General features: G+C 43.5%; 1 protein-coding gene across 1 annotated transcript in view; it reads left to right on the top strand.

The window, feature by feature from the left end:
• LOC126291514 (ice-structuring glycoprotein-like) overlaps nucleotides 1-20,150 on the top strand; it is a 153,302-nt gene that overhangs the window by 131,617 nt on the left and 1,535 nt on the right. The window contains exons 8-11 of the mRNA XM_049985019.1: nucleotides 3,342-3,450; nucleotides 8,438-8,581; nucleotides 14,579-14,874; nucleotides 18,726-18,824. Coding sequence (XP_049840976.1) covers nucleotides 3,342-3,450; nucleotides 8,438-8,581; nucleotides 14,579-14,874; nucleotides 18,726-18,798 — 622 coding nt within the window. The 3' untranslated portion in view covers nucleotides 18,799-18,824. The remainder of the gene's footprint in view (nucleotides 1-3,341; nucleotides 3,451-8,437; nucleotides 8,582-14,578; nucleotides 14,875-18,725; nucleotides 18,825-20,150) is intronic.

The raw sequence follows: 20,150 nt of genomic DNA, 5'->3' as shown, positions 1-20,150 counted from the left end.
GGAGGGAACTTTTGTATCACTAACAGAGCGCTCCAACCCTCCTCCACTCGGGAATAGCGCGTGGGAAGAACGAAAGTAAACCTCTGAATTTGCTATAAGTTGATGAACTTTCTCCTCGTTGTCACTACGCGAGACATATGTAAGGGGGCGGGGGTTGGGGATGTGGGGGAAGGCAAGATGTTGTCCAACTCTTCCCGGAAAATGCTCTCTCGAAATTTCAATAGTAACTCCCTCAGTCATGCGCAACGCCTCTCTTGTAGCGTCTGCCAATGGAATTTCTGAGCATCTTCGTAACGCTCTAGTGCCGGCAGAACCATCTCAGTATTATTACCGTATCAGAAATTTTTTTGTAGACTAACAGCCCATTCGACTCGCAGATCGTTTCCCATAAAGTGGTGTTATAGGGACGTAAAGAACATCGCATGGGCAGCATTGGTTGTAACCTCCAATAGGGTTGTTTAGCTAGCAGGAGGACACAAACAGTCCGGTACTAGAGGAAGGGCTGGGAAAAACCATAGGCGATCCTGTCTTATTAATCACCTTGTACAAAAACTGTTAATCAACAAGAAACTATTTACCAACACGATTACAAGGTATATCCGGCAATGTTTTTCCTTCTGTTTAAAACAAGAAAAAATATTAAAGATCGGCTTTAAGAGAAATTATCATATTCAAAATAGCACATCTCAAACAATTTAGTCACGTTTCACGATTTTAAAAGAATTACGAAAGATCAAACACATTAAATATTAGTGATTTATAGCTGATAAGTTCGACTTGAGATCGGGACACAAGTCAGCTCGCGGCACAAGAGAGCCCAGGGGTACACCTCGGGCCCCAGCAGCCGGCGACCACAACGCAAGAGAGAAGAAGCTGACCGCTACAAACTGTACAGAAAACACTCTCTTAATGGGTCACAGGGTAAAACAAAGTTACAGTTCTCAGGTCGGTCACTGCTGCAACGGCAGGTTACTAAGATTTGAGTCAGTTTGAACGTGGTGCTGTAGTCTGCGCACGAGCGATGGGACACAGCATCAACCGAGGTAGCGATGAAGTGCGGATTTTCCCTTACGACCATTCCAAGGGTGTACCGTGAATATCAGGAAACCCGGTAAAACATCAATTCAGCGACACCGCTGCGGTCGCAAAAAGATCCTGCAAGAACGGGACCAACTACGACTGAAGAGAATCGTTCAACGTGACAGAAGTACAACCCTTGGCGTATCTTTCAATGGTGGGCCATCAACAAGTACCAGCGTGACAAACAATCAACGAAACATAGCCGATATGGGCTTTCGGAGCCGAAGGCCCACTCGTGTACCCTTTATGACTACATGACACAAAGCTTTACTCCTCGCTTGGGCCCGTCAGCACCGGCATTGGACTGTTTATGGCACGAAACATGTTGCCTGGTCGGACGAGTCTCGTTTCAAATTCTATCGAACGATTGGACGTGTATGGGTATGGAAACCACCTCTTGAATCCATGGACCCTGCACGTCATCAGAGAACTGTTCAAGCTGGTTGGGACTCTGTAGTGTTGGGACGTGTGGAGTTGGAGTTAAATGGGACCCCTGATATGTCTAGATACGACTCTGACAGGTGACACGTACGTAAACATCTTGTCTGATCACCAGCATCCCTTCATGACCATTGTGCATTCCGACGGACGTTTGCAATTGCAGTAGGACAATGCGACACCCCACACGTCCAGAATTGCTTCAGCGTGGCTCCAGGAACACTGTTTTGAGTTCAAACAGTTACGCTGGCCACCAGATTCTCCAGACATGAGCAGTATTGAACATAACTGGGGTGGCTTGCAACGCGCTATTAAGAAGAGATCTCCACCTCTTCGTGCTCTTACGGACTTACGGACAGCCGTTCATGATTCATGGTTACTGCTTCAGACATTAGGCGAGTTCATGCCACACCGTGTTGCAGCAGTTCTGTGTGCCAGGTGTACCAGTTTCTTTGGCTCTTCATCGTAAATACGCATGAAAAAGTGGATCTGCTGAGTTTTGCAAAAATCTGTAACTTGTTAGCTTTTTTCTTAAAAAGGTATGTTGGTAATTAGCTTTAATTATTCATCACGTGAATGACCAATATGAAATGTTTAAAATTTGAATGAACGATTTTGAGTACAACTAAAAATAACTCTGCTGCAAAATTTGGTAAATGGCGTCTGTTTTCTTTCGTGTAAATGGTTCTGAATTAGTGTCTTTGTTTTTCGGTTTACCCTCATTCCATATTTTCTGTTCATTACACTCCAAAGGTCGTGTAGTTCTTTTGTTAGTTCCAATGAGGGTAGCAACACAGTCAGAGAATCCTCTCAAGCCTTAGCTTGTTCCCACTAGACCGCAATTCGTCGTCGTTTTCACTGAGGGGAGCGAAATCTTAACAGTGATATCTCTGAATATCAATCCTACTCCAGAATCTTTCTTCTATTACCGTCATTGCCTTTTCGATGTGCGGATTGAGCTGTTGGGACGAGAGTATTTATTGTTACATTATATCCTTTCTAATGCGAACACTTCGTTCTTTGTCTTACAGTCTAATTTTTTCCTGCAGGTTAATCTATACATTTTGTGTTACTAGTATTTCCTCACAGTTTACACCAATCGCTCTTAAAATGTCAGACATTTTGCACTGTTTCACGCTGTTGAACTCCATTTTCTAAAACTCCCTGGCAGATTCAAACTGTGTGCCGGACCGGGACTCTGGACCTTTGCCTTTCGCTGGCAAGTGCTCTACCATCTGAGCTACCCAAGCACAACTCACGCCCCGTTCTCACAGCTTTACTTCTGCCAGTACCTCGTCTCCTACCTCCCAAACTTTACAGAAGCTCTCCTGCGGGCAAGTCTTCTGAAAGGCCTCGATTTTTCAAGAGTCTTACTTCCATTAGCCAAGCACATCGTCGTAACTGCCTGTCTGATGACGTTACCTTTCATACCTTTCACAAACCCAGCCTGCCATAAACGTAAGAATGTACTTGCGTACGTTAGAAAGTCACGATACTGCCCGCTACAACTCATCGAAAATAGCACATCGTATTACTTCATCACTCTGGATTTATTTCCGATGGCCTGTCGCAGGTGTCTTACCACAAATTTCGATAACGAGTTAGAACTGGTCAGATACGTAACAACGAACGGGGTGTGGTCATTGGTCTCGCTCCAGTGGGACTGCTGTCTCCCTGTAACCTGTTGGCTGCGTCTCTGTTTTAGGTTACGATGGTCAACGTCTGGGGGCGTGTCCGCGGTGTCACGCTGTATCGTGGCCGAGTATGCATTAAGCGAGAGGCGGCAATTCCGGTATAACTAGTCGCCGTTAATCGTATATAAGAGCTGCGGCAGCCGCCACCGACACACTCACGTGCACACATCTGCTCAGGAAACTTCTTCCCCTCGTCGCGGAGCCCAATACACGCCAGCTCACCATGAAGACCGCCATTGTAAGTATACACTGTCGGATATGTGATTTTGTTGCGAAGCTAGAAATCGTTGCAATAAAATGTGGACCAATATCATGGAGGCTAGAAAACCACATAGTTTCAACGTCACGTCTGTAACGTTATAAACTGAGTCTTTGGGAAGAATGGTCAGTATTCAGAGATACGATCATTCGAGGCAGGAAATCTAGTAAATACAGGCCCTAAGACCCAGAGCTCAAGACCTATGAGCACTCCATCATCGATATTCTTCTGCTTCAAGCTCTTTGTTTTTCGTAACCAAGACACAAAGTTCCAGTAAACAGTGGCTCTAAAGTGGATACGAGCACTCATTGAGCAGAGAAGTCGTGTTTCACAGTATCAAAGATGAACAAATCTTCATAGCTCTTGACGTATGCGTTTTAGGGCCCCCGTATACTACATATATTTTATTTTATTTTTTTTGTTTCGAGTGATCGTTATCGTCGTATATATGAATATTGACCACTACTTGTGCGACACCCTGTATATTCCTCTAGTTGGAGTATGGTGGATGGTGAGAGTAGATGCTATCAATATTTCTGGTATTGAGCGATAGAGAATCAGAGTCTTTTTTGCCTCTGTTTGGTCTTTCTTGTACTTTTTCTATTCATTTGATTTCTATACGAGATATATTATGATTGTAGGCTAATGTTCTTTTTCGAATACTCCCCTGTTCTCCTGGAATTACGTCGTGCCTTCACGAGGTGTAAGTATGTCATCTGGATTAGGCAACGTTACTGATAGAGGGTTGACAGACGGCCCTCGTGTCAACACCCCTTTTCCGCCGGCATGGAATTTTTGTACCCTATCTGACTGCTTCTATATGACGAAGTGAGAATGTATTCGAAATGTTTGTGAATTGTTTAACTGAGACGAGAAGTGGGAACAAGCCTGGTATCCGCCTAGACGGATGTTGAAAACCACCTGAAAACCAAATCCAGGCTGGCTGGCACAACGGCAGACGCGTCTTCCCAAATACCGATGTGGTAAAACTTCGAATAGGGGTTCTTCACTAGAGTAATGTCGTCCAAGTATTTTCCACTTCTTTGATTTCAGTCCGCAGTCACAAAAAATGTCGCCAGACTGTAGAGTTCGAACCTTCCTGACCACCTTCAGATCTGATTAAAAGAGACGAAGCTGTATACAGTGTGTACCAGGAGGGATAGGCAATATTCAGAGATATGACAGGAAATATTGTTCGTAGCAAGAAAGACTAGTAAACATGAACCCTAAAATGGAGACGTTAAAATCTATGATAACTTCGTCTTCGAAACTGCGAGACAAGCTGTTTGCAAGCTCTTTGTGTTTCATTTTTTGAAAGGCATTCATTCTTTCTTTTAGGTCGTGTGACATTTGACCCTTTTGATGCGGCCCTATACGTTTTTCTCTGCTGTGTCCATCTCTTCAATAACGAATACCACTTGTAACTTGCAACCTACGACCTCAATTATTTGCTGGACGTATTCAATTCCCTGCCCTCCCTTAGAGTTTTTACCATCTACAGTTCCCTCTAGCCTTTGTCTCCACCCATTGTTCCCTATAATGTAATTTGCGAATCCCATCACTGTGTGCCAAGTATTATCCGATTTTATAGGATGAGAACGTTTCCGAAGCGATTGTGAACTGTGAAACAGAGGCATGACGAGGACACCAGCTTGGTTGAAATGGCTCTGAGCCCTATGGGACTCAAACTGCTGTGGTCATCAGTCCCCTAGAACTTAGAACTACTTAAACCTAACTAACCTAAGGACATCACACACATCCATGCCCGAGGCAGGATTCGAACCTGCGACCGTAGCAGTCGCACGGTTCCGGACTGCGCTCCTAGACCCGCGAGACCACCGCGGCCGGCACACCAGCTTGGTATTCGCTTAGACGGGGGAGGGAGATCGAGTAAAAGCCACATCCAAGACGACCGGTATATCGGCCATCGTCTTTAATCCGCTTCGGGATTCGATCCGGGGTCCTTGCGACGCCCCGAATCCCGGAAGCGGCATGCTAACGCGCGCAGATATCCGACCGTGTGCTCATTTCAGATGATGACAAGGCGAAATTGGTGGATGCTAAAATAAATCCGTCGCTTAATTTCATTCATCACAATTAGCAATTTGCGAAAGCCCGCAACTGATTCATTCATGAATTAAATAGTAAAACACCGCACCAGTTACGTCTTATAATGAGTAGCAAGACCCGTTGCAGCAATCTGTCCCGTTTTCAACAGCAACTGTTTCCACTATGTAGTAAATATATATGTTTTAATTTTTTTACACGACAATCTGGCGACATATTTATGCATGTATGGTAACACAGACTATACCTCGATATACCTGGTGATCAAAAAGTCAGTATAAATTTGAAAACTTAATACACCACGGAATAATGAGAGGTAAAAATTGACACACATGCTTGGAATAACATGGCGTTTTATTAGAACCACCCCATATTGCTAGACGCATGAAAGATCTCTTGCGCGCGTCGTTTGGTGATGATCGTGTGCTCGGTCGCCACTTTAGTCACGCTTGGCCTCCCATGTCCCCAGACCTCAGTCCTTGCGATTATTGGCTTCGGGAGTCGCAAGTGTATTGTGATCGACCGACATCTCTAGGGATGCTGAAAGACCACATCCGACGCCAATGCCTCACCATAACTCTGGACATGCTTTACAGTATTGTTCACAACATTATTCATCGACTACAGCTATTGTTGAGGAATGATGTTAGACATATTGAGCATTTCCCGTAAACAACATCATCTTTGCTTTGTCTTACTTTGTTATGCTAATTATTGCTATTCTGATCAGATGAAGTGCCATCTGTCGGACATTTTTTGAATTTTTGTGTTTTTTTTTTTGATCTAATACAACCCCATGTCATTCCAAGCATGTGTGTCAATTTGTACCTCTCTGTCTACATTATTCCGTTATTTATTCAGTTTTCCAATTTATACTGACTATATGATCACTCAGTATGTACCATTAGTGGTGCGACAGACACTTAATCTGTATTCCACTTCTCTCTGAGTGTTTTGCAACGTTGTAGGCGCAACATTTGCTGTAACTGCACATATACGTTAGCGCAGATTTAGTATGTAAGGAGCTGGTCGTCTGGTGCACTTGACGCTTGACGAACCACACGGAAAAAAATCAACTAGAGTAATGTCTGGCCATCAAGGTGGGGGCCAAGCAGTCGATGTACTACCTGTCCACATTCAGAGACCTCGGAACTCATGAAGCAAGTAATCCCTCACAATTGTGGGAAAATGGCATGTAGGCTTGCCTGAGATACAGATGAAGCCTTTTTTGGCAAAACTGTCTCCTTCCTTCGGGGCCTGTCCTGAAGCTTGATTTTGTGAAGGACCTGCAGTTTATACGTCCATCTCGAGGATGGAATCATGTACGTTCGAACGAGGTATCCGTAACAGCCTACTCGATTGTCGGATTGACTCACGAGGGATGGTCCATTGGAAGGACACGTGCGTTTAATTAGACAGGAGCCTCTGGAACTGCGGTGGCATTGAAAGAGAACTCGCTGCTTGCCAAAGTCGCTTGTCCCACTTCTTGACTGTCACGTGAGTGAGAGCATCATGAGTTGGTCGCAGTCCGTACTCAAGCCAAAAGAGAACTGTGCAACAGACTTTCACACCGGGAGAGAAAACACACAGAACACAACCTGTTGTGGAGTCCAGATGGCTACTGACAAGAGTGTATGTGAATGAAGCAGTTAAGCGCACGCGCACGTGGTAACAAATACCGCAAGCGAACACAAAAACATTTGAGTTACTACAATTGTGAAAGCTAACGAACAGTAAATTACTTACGTCCCAAGTTGTAACATCGCATATTGTTACTTGTTAAGCTCGCTCATCCTTTATTTCGTGCGCTGAGCTTATGTAGGCGTAAATATTCATAAAATATAGAATACGTGTAGCTGATTTAGCTGAACCGTTGTATGACAGAAGAATAAACCGTGAGTATTTTTGGACGACTACTTTCCAGCTATGAATTGGTTTACAATCTGAGACCATTCCAGGGTAGATGCGGCTTTTCGAGAATGATGCTGTAGTATACAGAGAAGTTGCAGCATTAGAAAATTGTAGCGAAATGCAGGAAGATCTGCAGCGGATAGGCACTTGGTGCAGGGTGTGGCAACTGACCCTTAACACAGACAAATGTAATCTATTGAGAATACATAAAAAGAAGGATCCTTTATTGTATGATTATATGTTAGCGGAACAAACACTGGTAGATCTTACTTCTGTAAAATATCTGGGAGTATGCGTGCGGAACGATTTGAAGTGGAATGATCATATAAAATTAATTGTTGGTAAGGCGGGTACCAGGTTGAGATTCACTGGGAGAGTCCTTAGAAAATGTGGTCCATCAACAAAGAAGGTGGCTTACAAAACACTCGTTCGACCTATACTTGAGTATTGCTCATCAGTGTGGGTCCGTACCACATCGGGTTGACGGAGGAGATAGCGAAGATCCAAAGAAGAGCGCCGCGTTTCGTCACGGGGTTATTTGGTAACCGTGATAGCGTTACGGAGATGTTTAACGAACTCAAGTGGCAGACTCTGCAAGAGAGGCGCTCTGCATCGCGGTGTAACTTGCTGGACAGGTTTCGAGAGGGTGGGTTGCTGGATGAGGTATCGAATATATTGCTTCCCTCTACTTATGCCTCCCGTGGAGATCACGAATGTAAAATTGGAGAGATTAGAGCGCGCACGGATGCTTTCAGACAGTCGTTCTTCCCGCGAACCATACGCGACTGGAACAGGAATGGGAGGTAATGACAGTGGCACGTTAAGTGCCCTGCGCCACACACCGTTGGGTAGCTTGCGGAGTACAAATGTAGATGTAGATGTAGATTCAGAGGGCGCTCCTCGAACGTTATTTCAGATTAGACAGTCGTTAATGTCGTCACTGCTTTTTTCTTCTTGTTACTACATCTCGCAACAATTTTTTTTGCAGGTCATCCTGTTCGCTGTAGCCGCCTGCGTGCAGGCCGCTGAAAACAAGGAGGCGACCGCTGAGAAGAAGCAGGAGAAGAGGGGACTCCTGGGTCTGGGATATGGAGGATACGGGTATGGCGCCGCCATCGCCGCTCCGGCAGCGGTGAGTATTCGCCGTGGGTTTTCCACTTCTTTCCCACTATCTTGCAAGAGCACAGTACAGGTAACGGCAGCTGCAAGCGTACATCTCGTGTAGTTCATTCCAGATAAACTGTGGTACCACTACATGGGCAACTAAGATCAGATACTGATGATTTAAAGATGGCAGTGCTAAAAATATCAGTGGTTTGGTATTAGAATGCAGACTTTCTCAGTGTACTCCGTTCATAACCTCTTCTCCGGTTGCAGAAAACCTTGTAGACATGGCAACTGCAGTTGTAACTATCATTGGGATTCAGTGACTACTTTAGTTGTGTTCCGTATTATCAGATACGAACCGGTATCGTGTCAGTGACAACCGACCAATGAACCTTTCAAACACGGTACGTCAACGAATGAAAATCAGTCGGACGTAGGGATTCAAGTCCATAATAGTCAGTATTTCACAATGCGCTTTTACGCCACGTGTTTCGGGAATTGCCGTGGACTAAAGTTGTAGCTCCAACAACCATTTCGGACTTGGATCCATACGCCCGACTGATACTGATTCATTAACATAACGCCAATTAGTAGTTTATTACTTTGATCTGAAAACGAGTGTCTGCGTCCATATTCTAGGCTACTAAGTTCTTATGACTTACCCAAATGTCACCCGAGGATGTGGTTTTCAGCACCACAAAACCGATTGTGACCTGATAATAAAAAGATTAAATACAAATAAAGGAAGATATTGTAAGAAGTGCAGTGGTTTGGGTTGTCACAACCTTTCGACAAGTATTCTACTCTTTATTTTCAATCGCAGATTCTTAAAGATGAAGAGTAAGAAACTCGTCGAAACGTTTCGACAGCAGGACACCTCGACTCGCGTGACAACCCGAGAGGATATCATCATTTAGTGGAATGAGTATAAAATAGTCCGGTAGATGAAAATATGATCAGATATCAATCCAACAAGGATATCCAGTTTCGAATCCCTACATGGCATGTGTTTTCAATCTTTGCGACGTACTCCTTGCTCGGTATTGTGAGGTCACGTGACAGTGTCGGTTTGCAGTGTAGTGACCTCCTCTGTACTAGGTCCTCCTTTAGGTTAGCACCTCCAGTTCATTCCCACAATGCAGCACAGCTGGCTACAATACTGACCAAACAATGCCCTGTTACAATACGTAAAGGTGGACTACAATGTAAAAGCGAGAGCTTTACCTGTTAGGAAAGATAGAGGACTTCATGCCGAAACCAGCACATCAGCATTCTTAGCAACATAAGTTATGAACTGGAAGGCATTAAAGTACATTGAGTTGTTGTGATCACACATTTGTACCGTGTGGGACAGTAACCATTAATTCACATTTCACTGAAATAAATTTATTATCTCCCTAATGTAGAGATATTAGAAGTATTAAACAAGTAAATAAATGGGGAGAGACTAACTACGAATCTAATTTTAGATACTGATCCGTATGTGCTAATGCAGTTCCATGCGTGAGCTATTTTTGAGAATATTTGCCGTGGATAATATCAGTGGTTTCGATAATAAATTGCAGAATTGAACCAGTAATAGGTGAATCCAATAACATATTTATAGGCAATGGTAGCTAGTATCGGTCAAAATGTATCTTCAGAACTAATAAACCATGAAGGCAGGAGAAGAATGGAGTAGGTATGATGCATACACAAAAGTGAACTGAAGCAGTTGAACAGTGGACATTCATGAATAGACGCTACCTGCGGCTGCCATCGTGCTTAACGTGGTCTGAAGATGGCCGTATCTTCATCTGAACCCGTTACCGTTGTTAATAAACATTTTATTCTGGTCAATACCACTTTTAATTAAATTTTAAAACACTTTCACGGAATTATTCCCCATCCTCGGCTGTATTAAGCCAGCCTCGTGGAGTACCTAAGGGTACATCATCCCCCTAGCGTAGTCTGTTCCTACCCGCCCCACAGGGTTCCGGCACTATTGTGCGACTTTCAGCCAACTCGCAGGGATGCGCTGATCGTACCAGTCTCGAAGTGGCATTGTTACGCGTATTCAGCACATGCACTAACCACCTGGCAAACGCTCCCTATGTGCTCTCAGGCGCTACAGAAAAGTAACACATCCTCCACCCCAAGAACCTGGATGATATTTAAAATGCAACTTCTTACATTTCGTATCACTGTCTGCTGTAACTGTTCTGGGACGTGGTTTCCATGCTCGTCCAAAGGGTGGTGCCTATTCTGGAACGGCTCCTCAAAGGGAGTAACTGGAATCTGCTACGCTTCTCTGGACACAAAAAAAGGTCTCTCAGCTACCGCTCTCCTCCCCCCCCCCCCCCCCCCCCCGTCCGCCACCACCATTCCACCAGCGTCCCCTCTCTCCGCATCCGCAAAAGCTCCACTGTGGAATATGGTTACTCTAAAATTTAAATCTCATCGTTTCTATGGTTAACAGATATCGTATACAAATCTGGTAAGTGATTCCATCATGTAGGCGCTGCGGAGTGGTTAGACAGCAAACTTTGTGTGTAATCAGAACGACTTTTTCTGTAGGTAGTTTTGTCAGCATTTCACGGTCCACCCGATTTCAGAATTTTAAAATATGGTTGAGATCATGCCATACTCAAAACCCAGTCACCTCTACAGCCTGATAAACAATATAAAGCACGCAGAAGGATAGGAGGAAACGAAAAAATCTTCACTGGTTGAGAGGGTGTTATGTTATTTCACTGATTCCAAAAAAAGTGGTTCTAAGCACCATGGGACAGATCTGAGGTCATCAGTTCCCTAGACTTAGAACTACGTAAACCTAACTAACCCAAGGACATCACAAACATCTGTGCCCGAGGCAGGATTCGAACCTGTGACTGTAGCAGCCGTGTGGTTGCGGACTGAAGAGCCTAGAACCAGTCGGCGACAACAGCCGGCCAGTAATTACAAAGCCGATTAAAAATTATGAAGTCCACCCTCTAGCCAAGATGTAAGCACTAATTACGTTGGGAATATTAGCAGTTTTGATAAAATACTGTAAAATTGAATTAGAAAGAGGTGAACGCAATAAAATATTTATACACAACGGTATCTAGTTTCGGTCAAAATTTGAGCTTCTTCATACCTTATCGATGGCAGACAGCAGGTGTCCACAAAACTCTAGCCAACATGTGTGTACTAATTGCTTAGGAAATGATCTCAAAAAAGGTGGAGTATCCTCTTCAGGGGCAAGGTGACCCACAGCCCCTGTAAATCGTCCTTTATGTCCTCCATACTGACACTGAGGACAGACCTGGAGATGTTGCGGGTCAAGACAGTACTTAAACATCATACAAATTTGATGAGGCTTGTGGTGTGTGAACGAGCATAGCTCAATGAAAAACGGCACAACAACATTGTGGCATGAGAAGGAACCCATAAGAACGGGGGATGTCCGTGATGTACCACTGTGCTGTCAAGATTTCCTTCAATCACTAGCAACTGTGATTCGAAATCATACCTGAAAGCTCGCCATACCATGATGTACCGAATAACACTGATGTCCGTCTTTGAAATATTTGAAGAACCTAAATTCTCTCCACTCGCCGGAGATGATTATAGAGGATAGCGTAGAAGCGCGGTTTTTGCTGAATACAACGCGAGGCCGTTCATCAGCTGTCCATGCTTGACAGTAACAGGATCACTCCAAACATTCTAGGTCAGGTGTTAGTGGCAGTCCATGAATGGAACGGCAAATAACCAGCCAGTCTGCTACTGATCCCCAACCAATGGATCAGGACGACACAAAATGTTGCACGTTCTCCATTGCTTGTTATTGGATGTCAGGCGCAGATGTGGATGGTGCCCAATGACGAGATCCTCACCTGTTATGGTCAGATATATCTGCCAGAACCATGACGACGGGGATGTTTTCCATCAAGGTGCTATGCAGTCCAACATGGGACCACTGTCAGCCTATTGCCTCACAAATCTGGATATTCAACCAGCTGGCCAAATGGAGACAATGAGAATCCTTTGGAACTGTCTCTTTTTGGTAGCGATGTCTTACACGAGTATCTGCCTCCTCTATGTCCTTCACAGTGGTCGCTCTCATACTCTTCACACCCGTCATATTCCTCACCAGGCCTGATGATGACACTAAACATTTACATCAGTTATACATTCTAATGGCATCTGTGACAGTCACTTTGAATTACAGCTTTAATTACTTATATATAATTTTTAACCAAGAGCCACCGCAAGCTAAAACGCTTATACGAAGTTTACGGAAGACTGAAGCACTAAAACAGACTGAAACCTCTTTAATCCACGATAGCTCTATTATTTGAGGTTCTTGTACACTCAGGTTGTCAGTTTCGCACCATTTGTAGTTGCCTATTCTGGTGCATACCGGTATAAAAATTTTCAATACTATTATAACAACGAATAAGTGATTACTAATCAGGATCAATTATTTATGGAATGACAAGTTCAAAAAACATATGAAATTGGACATACTGGTTAAACCATGTTGAATTTCGTATGATTTTCAAATTAGTCGATCCACAAAACAAAATATTTCCACTGTATAATTACTTACTTGTTGTGTTAATAGTAGTAGTAATTTTTAGACAGAGATGCACCAGAAGATGCTGTCCGAGTCTACGAGAATTTCAAGAAATACTGCTGTAGTGCATTAACGGGCTTTTATTCAGTTGCACCTTCATCAGTTTTGCCCTTTTTAACAACTGGATTTTACCGTTTGAAAGCTTTATAAGCTATGTCTAAACATTTATACACGCACTGGTGGTATGTATCTGTATAGAGTGACATTGTCATTCGACCACGTCTTGTACGTGCTTCACCTTTGCGCAGGCAGTGAATTTTCAAATTACAGAAATGAGGTGTATACTATATTAAAATTCTTAAGTCTATCAGTTGAGGATAAGGTGCGGAACCAAGGTGAGAAACGAAAATGATTCTAGCAGATTTCTGGTGTTTATGTACAACAAAAAGTCAGGGGTCTGATTGATGTTTACTTGAGTGTCTTTAGCTCATAACCTTACTTCATGTAATACTTCAGATAAATGTCAATTGGCTAATACACTTTCACGGAATTATTCCCCATCCTCGGCTGTATTAAGCCAGCATCGTGGAGTGCCTAAGGGTACATCATCCCCCTAGCGTAGTCTGTTCCTAAGCCGCCCCACAGGATTCCGGCACTACTCTGCGACTTTCAGCCAACTCGCAGGCATGCGGTTAGCTAATACACATACTTCTGCTAACACGAAAATTTAGCTGTTCATCTACCTGCTGGATACGAGACAGACTAAACACGTTACTGTTGTGCAAAACTCTGAGTCACACACATCTACCTTGTGTGAACTCTCGAGTTTGTACTAACATTTATTGGGAAGTAAAGTACACATAGGCCTCAGGATTTTTAATGAGCTCCTTCACTAAACTGATCGTATAGTTTCCATCACATTACATCCCACATCGATTGGACAACTGCAGATATTGCATGTCATCAAAATTCCCCACGCCCGGCGTATAACGCCATAACAATGTTTTGTAATGAGGTCCAGTCAGTTAAGACTACCTTATTAAACGTTAATATTTTATGAACATTTATAGCAGGAATTTTTCGTGGTAAAAAGACCATCTACACCCAAAATTTACTTTATTAACAAAATGTAAAAGGTGGTAGGTGAATTAAGCCACATGACATCATAAACCGCTTTATGGACCATATGTTCATATACTGTGTTGGGACGTAGGGGCACCAAATAATAACAAACATGAGATCTTAATCGCCTGAATGTGGGCAGTGATACTCAATAAGATGACTTAGATTTTTGCCTCTAGGTCCGTGAAACTTCATTTGCTTCATGGATCTGCCACTGAAATTTCTGTCTATTGTTCGTTAATGAAATTAACATGTCAGATATTATTATATTTCATTGTGATGTAACCTTTTATAAATTACTTGACAGGTAACGTCTTTGCGGCTGTCCTGTATCAGATTACATCTCTGTATTTCCTTCAGGTTGGCTACGCCGCCGCTCCCGCCATCGCTGCCGCCCCCGCTGTCAGCTACGCCGCCCCCGCCATTGCTGCCGCCCCCGCTATCAGCTACGCCGCCCCGGCCATCGCTGCTGCTCCTGCAGTCAGCTACGCCGCTCCTGCCATTGCTGCTGCTCCTGCAGTTAGCTACGCCGCCCCCGCGATCAGCTACGCCGCCCCCGCAATCGCAGCTGCCCCCGCAATTTCCTACGCCGCCCCTGCCATCGCCGCTGCTCCCGCCATCTCGTACGCTGCTGCGCCAGCCCTGAGCTACGCGAGGTAACAATTTTCTCTCAATTACACTCTCTTCCAGCTTTATTGTCAAGTAACAAACATACAAATTCAGAATCAAATTATGGGATAAGCACATTAGACTCAGATAATACAATATGTTGTGTATGACTTAGTACACGGTGGTAAGGGTACGCGGGCTGTAGAGTGGTTCAGTAACTGTTGTCATAGTAAAGCTGAACAGGAGAAAAATCATTAGTGAACAAGTCAACACAGTAAACTGAAGATTTACTTAACTGGAGGTGTGGCTCAGCGGGCGTGCATTATTGGGTTCACCGGATCCTGCACTATCGCTGTCAGTATCTGATGGAAACTTGCAATTCCATGAGGTGGTATGGATGCGTGGTACCATAGAATGCATACACTGTACTTATATCTTCATATGACACAACATGCAAGGTTCCAGGATGGTGTGCAGGGTCTTGGACAGTGTAAGTACTAAATTGTGTTGGTTGTGATTTACTTCTGTCCACATTCACAGTATATGCCATCAACATCCGGGTGTACTTTCTCCAAGTTATACTGGGGACTTTTATTTTGGAATGTTATCTGTTTAGTGACTTCTGAAAATACCAGCTTTCAACGGATCCGGGGGTCAGTTGCACAGGTGCTGTCATGCACCTGTGGAGTTGAGTGTTCTCTCCTCACCTTATACAGTTTCAAGCAGCACCTCTTATTTGTGTATGTTAAGCCTCCCATGTGACAACCGAATGCTCTTTCTGGACCTTAGCCACTGACGAGGGCAGGCATGTCCGAGAAACATGTAGGTGTTGTTGAACCTCACTTTCAGCTTCCATTTACCAGCAGCCACTTCTTAGCATGCAGAGAGTCAGGCCAGCAAATGCAGTTTGGCTCGAGGCAGCCTTCAGCCTACGTGTCAGTTTTGTTGAGCGCTGTTATAGCCTGATCTAAACCAGATTACAGAGGCACATTCGGCTGCAGGAAACCATAGCACCACTGCAGCTTCATGGAAGTGTGGAGGGTGTGATCTCCATTTCCACGCTGCCAGATCGCTATCAAGCCCAATGGGCGACACAAATCAAATACTCTCTTCCACCGTTGTAATCCTTTCTGGCGTCATGAATCACGTCTCCTCATCTACAATATCTCTTTGCATGGTAAATAAGTTCTTTTCTTCCTTAGCCTTGCTGCTGACCCATTTTCGACCAGAATGATACCATTTGAAAGAACATACGATGGAAGATTTTGAGTTTAAGCTATAGTGCTGTCGTGAGAGACGGAGGTCGTTCGCTACCATCCATTTCAATAGCGCCACCTGCTCACACAAATCTTTTGAATCTTATGAGGTCTACTACACTTCACATGCACTGCTCTTCACCAAGCTCACAACTAGACTATCTGAAAAAAAGTATCCGGAGCTTCTATTTAAAACGGAATTAACCACTGGATGTCGCTCGCCGTTATAAAACGAGATAGTGAGTGCTGTGTTATCAGTAGAGCAGCAGTAAGAGAAGAATTTACTGGTCAAGAGGGCTACGTAACTTCGAATGTGAACTAGTCAATGAATGTCACTTGAGTAGCATATCGATAAGGATCATTGCGTTTTGGTTTTCAACCGGAAATATTTGAGATTTATAGTTACATTCATGTTTGTTTCAAGGTAGTTGTTTCCAGGCGTGGTACACACTGAAATCCCATCGCCACAGTATTGTAACATGCCGCAAGGTGTCCGCTTGATCAAAATATAAGTTATATTATTTTTCGGTTGTGATAATTATAGCTTCATCATTACCACTCGTACACCTGTAAAAGCAGAGATCTTTTTTCAGTACACTGCTACTTGTAATGATACTTCACAATAAACTCTGGCACTAGCTAAGAGGAATTTTCGGTTGTTGAATATCAGATAATTTGTAGAACAAGTATCTAGTGAGATAGGTTTTTTTAAAATTTCTATTTTGAGTTGGTAGGGACTACCATAACTATTGCTCCCTGTTTGCTGGGCACTGTGAACTGGACACAGAGCAAACTGTAAATAAAAATATTTCTTTGTTTTCCGCAGTCAGTGTAGACTGGACAGTTTTAGCTGAATTTTACTACTTTGTTTTATACCCCCGCAGATTAAGTCGGAATTGATTGTAAGATTTCGAAGACCCTTTAAGGGATATCTGAAAGATGTGTGTATCTGCTCCACTCAGTATACTTATTGTTCTGTACTACTAAATAAATGCATAGTTCTCTTCGTGAGTAAGATAATAGGGAGTGGAAATTTGCAAAGAAAGCCGAGAAATTTTACCTTTTGGTCCAGTTGATTAGACACCCTTCAAATATTAAAACACCTTGAACGCTGCTTATTACTTTTTTTATCAACGGTGTAATTCGATTTGAACTCGTTACCCGTCTGATCCACTGGTTTTGACTCAGACTTTCATTCAATATATGACCAGTTCAGCAACTAGCAGGTCAAATTGTTTAGAATTGTATAACAACTGTCGCTAGGACGTTGAATTTGTTTGCCGTGTACTAGATATATATCTATTGAGCTACCATCGTCTCAGAGTCTAGGAAGGAGGAACCCTGATTAGTAATGCAGTCTCATACTATAACCGGTTTCTCAAAAGACCAAGGAGTGAAATCAGTTATTGCGGGGTGCACTTACCACCTGTTTTAGAAATGTTTTGGAACAAGCAACGAGGCATTAGCTGATTCCAAATGATTCAGTTCATGGGAGATCATAAAGGTAGGCAATTCCCACATTCCCACGCTATGTGCCAAATGACCAGTAAGTATGGTAATGAATGAAACTAAACGAGAAGGATAAGAGAGGTGCTGCACGAGGTGTTTCACATTTCCTATGACAGGTTTCTAGGGGTCGTAGTGGGGATAATATTTTGATAGGGAAACCAGGTCCGGAAATGGTCCAGTTTGGGTACGAAATATGTTTGCAAATCAGATAACTTTCAATACTCCCTCTTCACGGCACGCAACCAAACTGAGAAGAAGGCGCCGTCGTCAGTGACATCACATAGTGCAAGAAAGACTGAGGGAAACAGGTAGGTTCGCTACTGGGAGTGTTGAGTGTGGTGCTCCACGCCGCACTCTCGGCTTTGAATAGGACGACCTTCGTCACATAGCGGGGAAACTGACGATGAAACTCGAACCACTGCCCATGGCATAGGGTCCTGTACAGAACACGGGTAAGAGTTCACTCTCTCCCCTGTGTGAGTACTGTGAAGAGCGAGATTTGAAAGTGATCCGAACATCAAACTTATTTTACTGTCAAACGAAAAGTTTTCAGACATGCGTTCTTTATCGAAATTTTGTTTATCAAATTCCCTCCAGAACCACTACAAGGCTGTAATATCAATTGTAAAACGTGTAGACAGCACACTTTGTGACAACTTGTGCCTCTCAATTTGAACCATATTAACTGATTCCTCAACAACATCTTTTCAGATACAATCAGAATTAACACATCATACTATGAAGGCTTTCACGACCGGATGACATATCTTCTGGTAAACCTTCCGGGATGTAAGGTCGTGGTCCATGAAACTCTTCAGCTCCTAACGTTTCGTCCAGAGCTGCGCTGGACATCTTCAGAGGGGCGTTTCTCCTCCGGTCGGCAAGACTCACCGGAGGAGAAACACTCCTCTGAAGATGACCAGCGCAGCTCTGGACGAAACGTTAGGAGCTGAAGAGATTCATGAACTACGACCATACATCCCGTAAGGTTTACCAGAAGAACTAACACACCTAGAGCTAAATAAGATACAGACCATAGTTGAGATGGCGAGGTAGATATTATAGAGTTAGCAACACTGAAAGGAAAAGTTCGTGTATTTCGTGATGTCAGCGGTTATCCTCCTCTGTTACAGGTACGCTTCTTCCCTGAGCTATGGTGCCTATGGTGCTTATGGTGCGTCCTACTCCAGATACGCCCTGCACTAAATGGAACCACCCGATCTATACATCAGGTAACTGAGCAACACACACATGCCTTCTCAAAATATTTCCACTTCTTACCCTCTTTCCTTGAAGTGTCTAACATCACAAAGCAGTTGCGATGTGTCAACTATGTACTTTGAAAATTATACAGGGCGTTTCCATAAGAGCGTGCAAAACCCAGGACGTAGAGGGTGACCCACAGAAGAAATTTTAATTAGTTACAGTTAACTGCAAATGGAACCACCCGATCGATACATCAGGTATACCATGGAAAAGAAATAAAAACGTTGAGGTTCGCCGATGACATTGTAATTCTGTCAGAGACAGCAAAGGACTTGGAAGAGCAGTTGAACGGAATGGACAGGGTCTTGAAAGGAGGATATAAGATGAACATCAATAAAATCAAAACGAGGATAATTGAATGTAGTCGAATTAAGTCGGGTGATGCTGAGGGAGTTAGATTAGGAAATGAGACACTTAAAGTAGTAAAGGAGTTTTGCTATTTAGGAAGCAAAATAACTTATGATGGTCGAAGTAAAGAGGATATAAAATGTAGACTGGCAATGGCAAGGAAAGCGTTTCTCAAGAAGAGAAATTTGTTAACATCGAGTATAGATTTAAGTGTCAGGAAGTTGTTTCTGAAAGTATTTGTATGGAGAGTAGCCATGTATGGAAGTGAAACATGGACGATAAATAGTTTGGACAAGAAGAGAATAGAAGCTTTCGAAATGTGGTGCTACAGAAGAGTGCTGAGGATGGGGTAGGTAGATCACATAACTAATGAGGAGGTATTGAATAGAATTGGGGAGAAGAGGAGTTTGTGGCACAACTTGACAAGAAGAAGGGACCGGTTCGTAGGACATGTTCTCAGGCATCAAGGGATCACAAATTTAGCATGGAGGGCAACGTGGAGGGTAGAAATCGTAGAGGGAGACCAAGAGATGAATTCACTAAGCAGATTCAGAAGGATGTTGGTTGCAGTAAGTAGTGGGAGATGAAGAAACTTGCACAGGATAGAATAGCATGGAGAGCTGCATCAAACCAGTCTCAAGACAGAAGACAACAACAACTGAAAATGCCATCATTCACAGAATGAACGTACCATTTGCACTGTATCTTATAAAACGTGCTGAACTGATGGACACCAACCTCAGCGAACCTCAATGGCTGCGTGACATTGGTGATGAAGATTCTGAAGCACCCTGTCAAATATCCCCTATGTGTTTCGAATCACATCACAAGTAGTTACAATTTTAGCAACAAATTCCATCTCCGTAACCACTGGTGTCTTATACACAAGTGACTTTATATATCACCATATAAAATACTAAAGGACATTCTGGTCTGGCTCTATC

Source organism: Schistocerca gregaria, chromosome 9, assembly GCF_023897955.1.
Source record: "Schistocerca gregaria isolate iqSchGreg1 chromosome 9, iqSchGreg1.2, whole genome shotgun sequence".
Classification (NCBI taxonomy): domain Eukaryota; kingdom Metazoa; phylum Arthropoda; class Insecta; order Orthoptera; family Acrididae; genus Schistocerca; species Schistocerca gregaria.
Note: the sequence above shows the minus strand (reverse complement) of the source record. Positions and strands in the feature narration are given on the sequence as shown.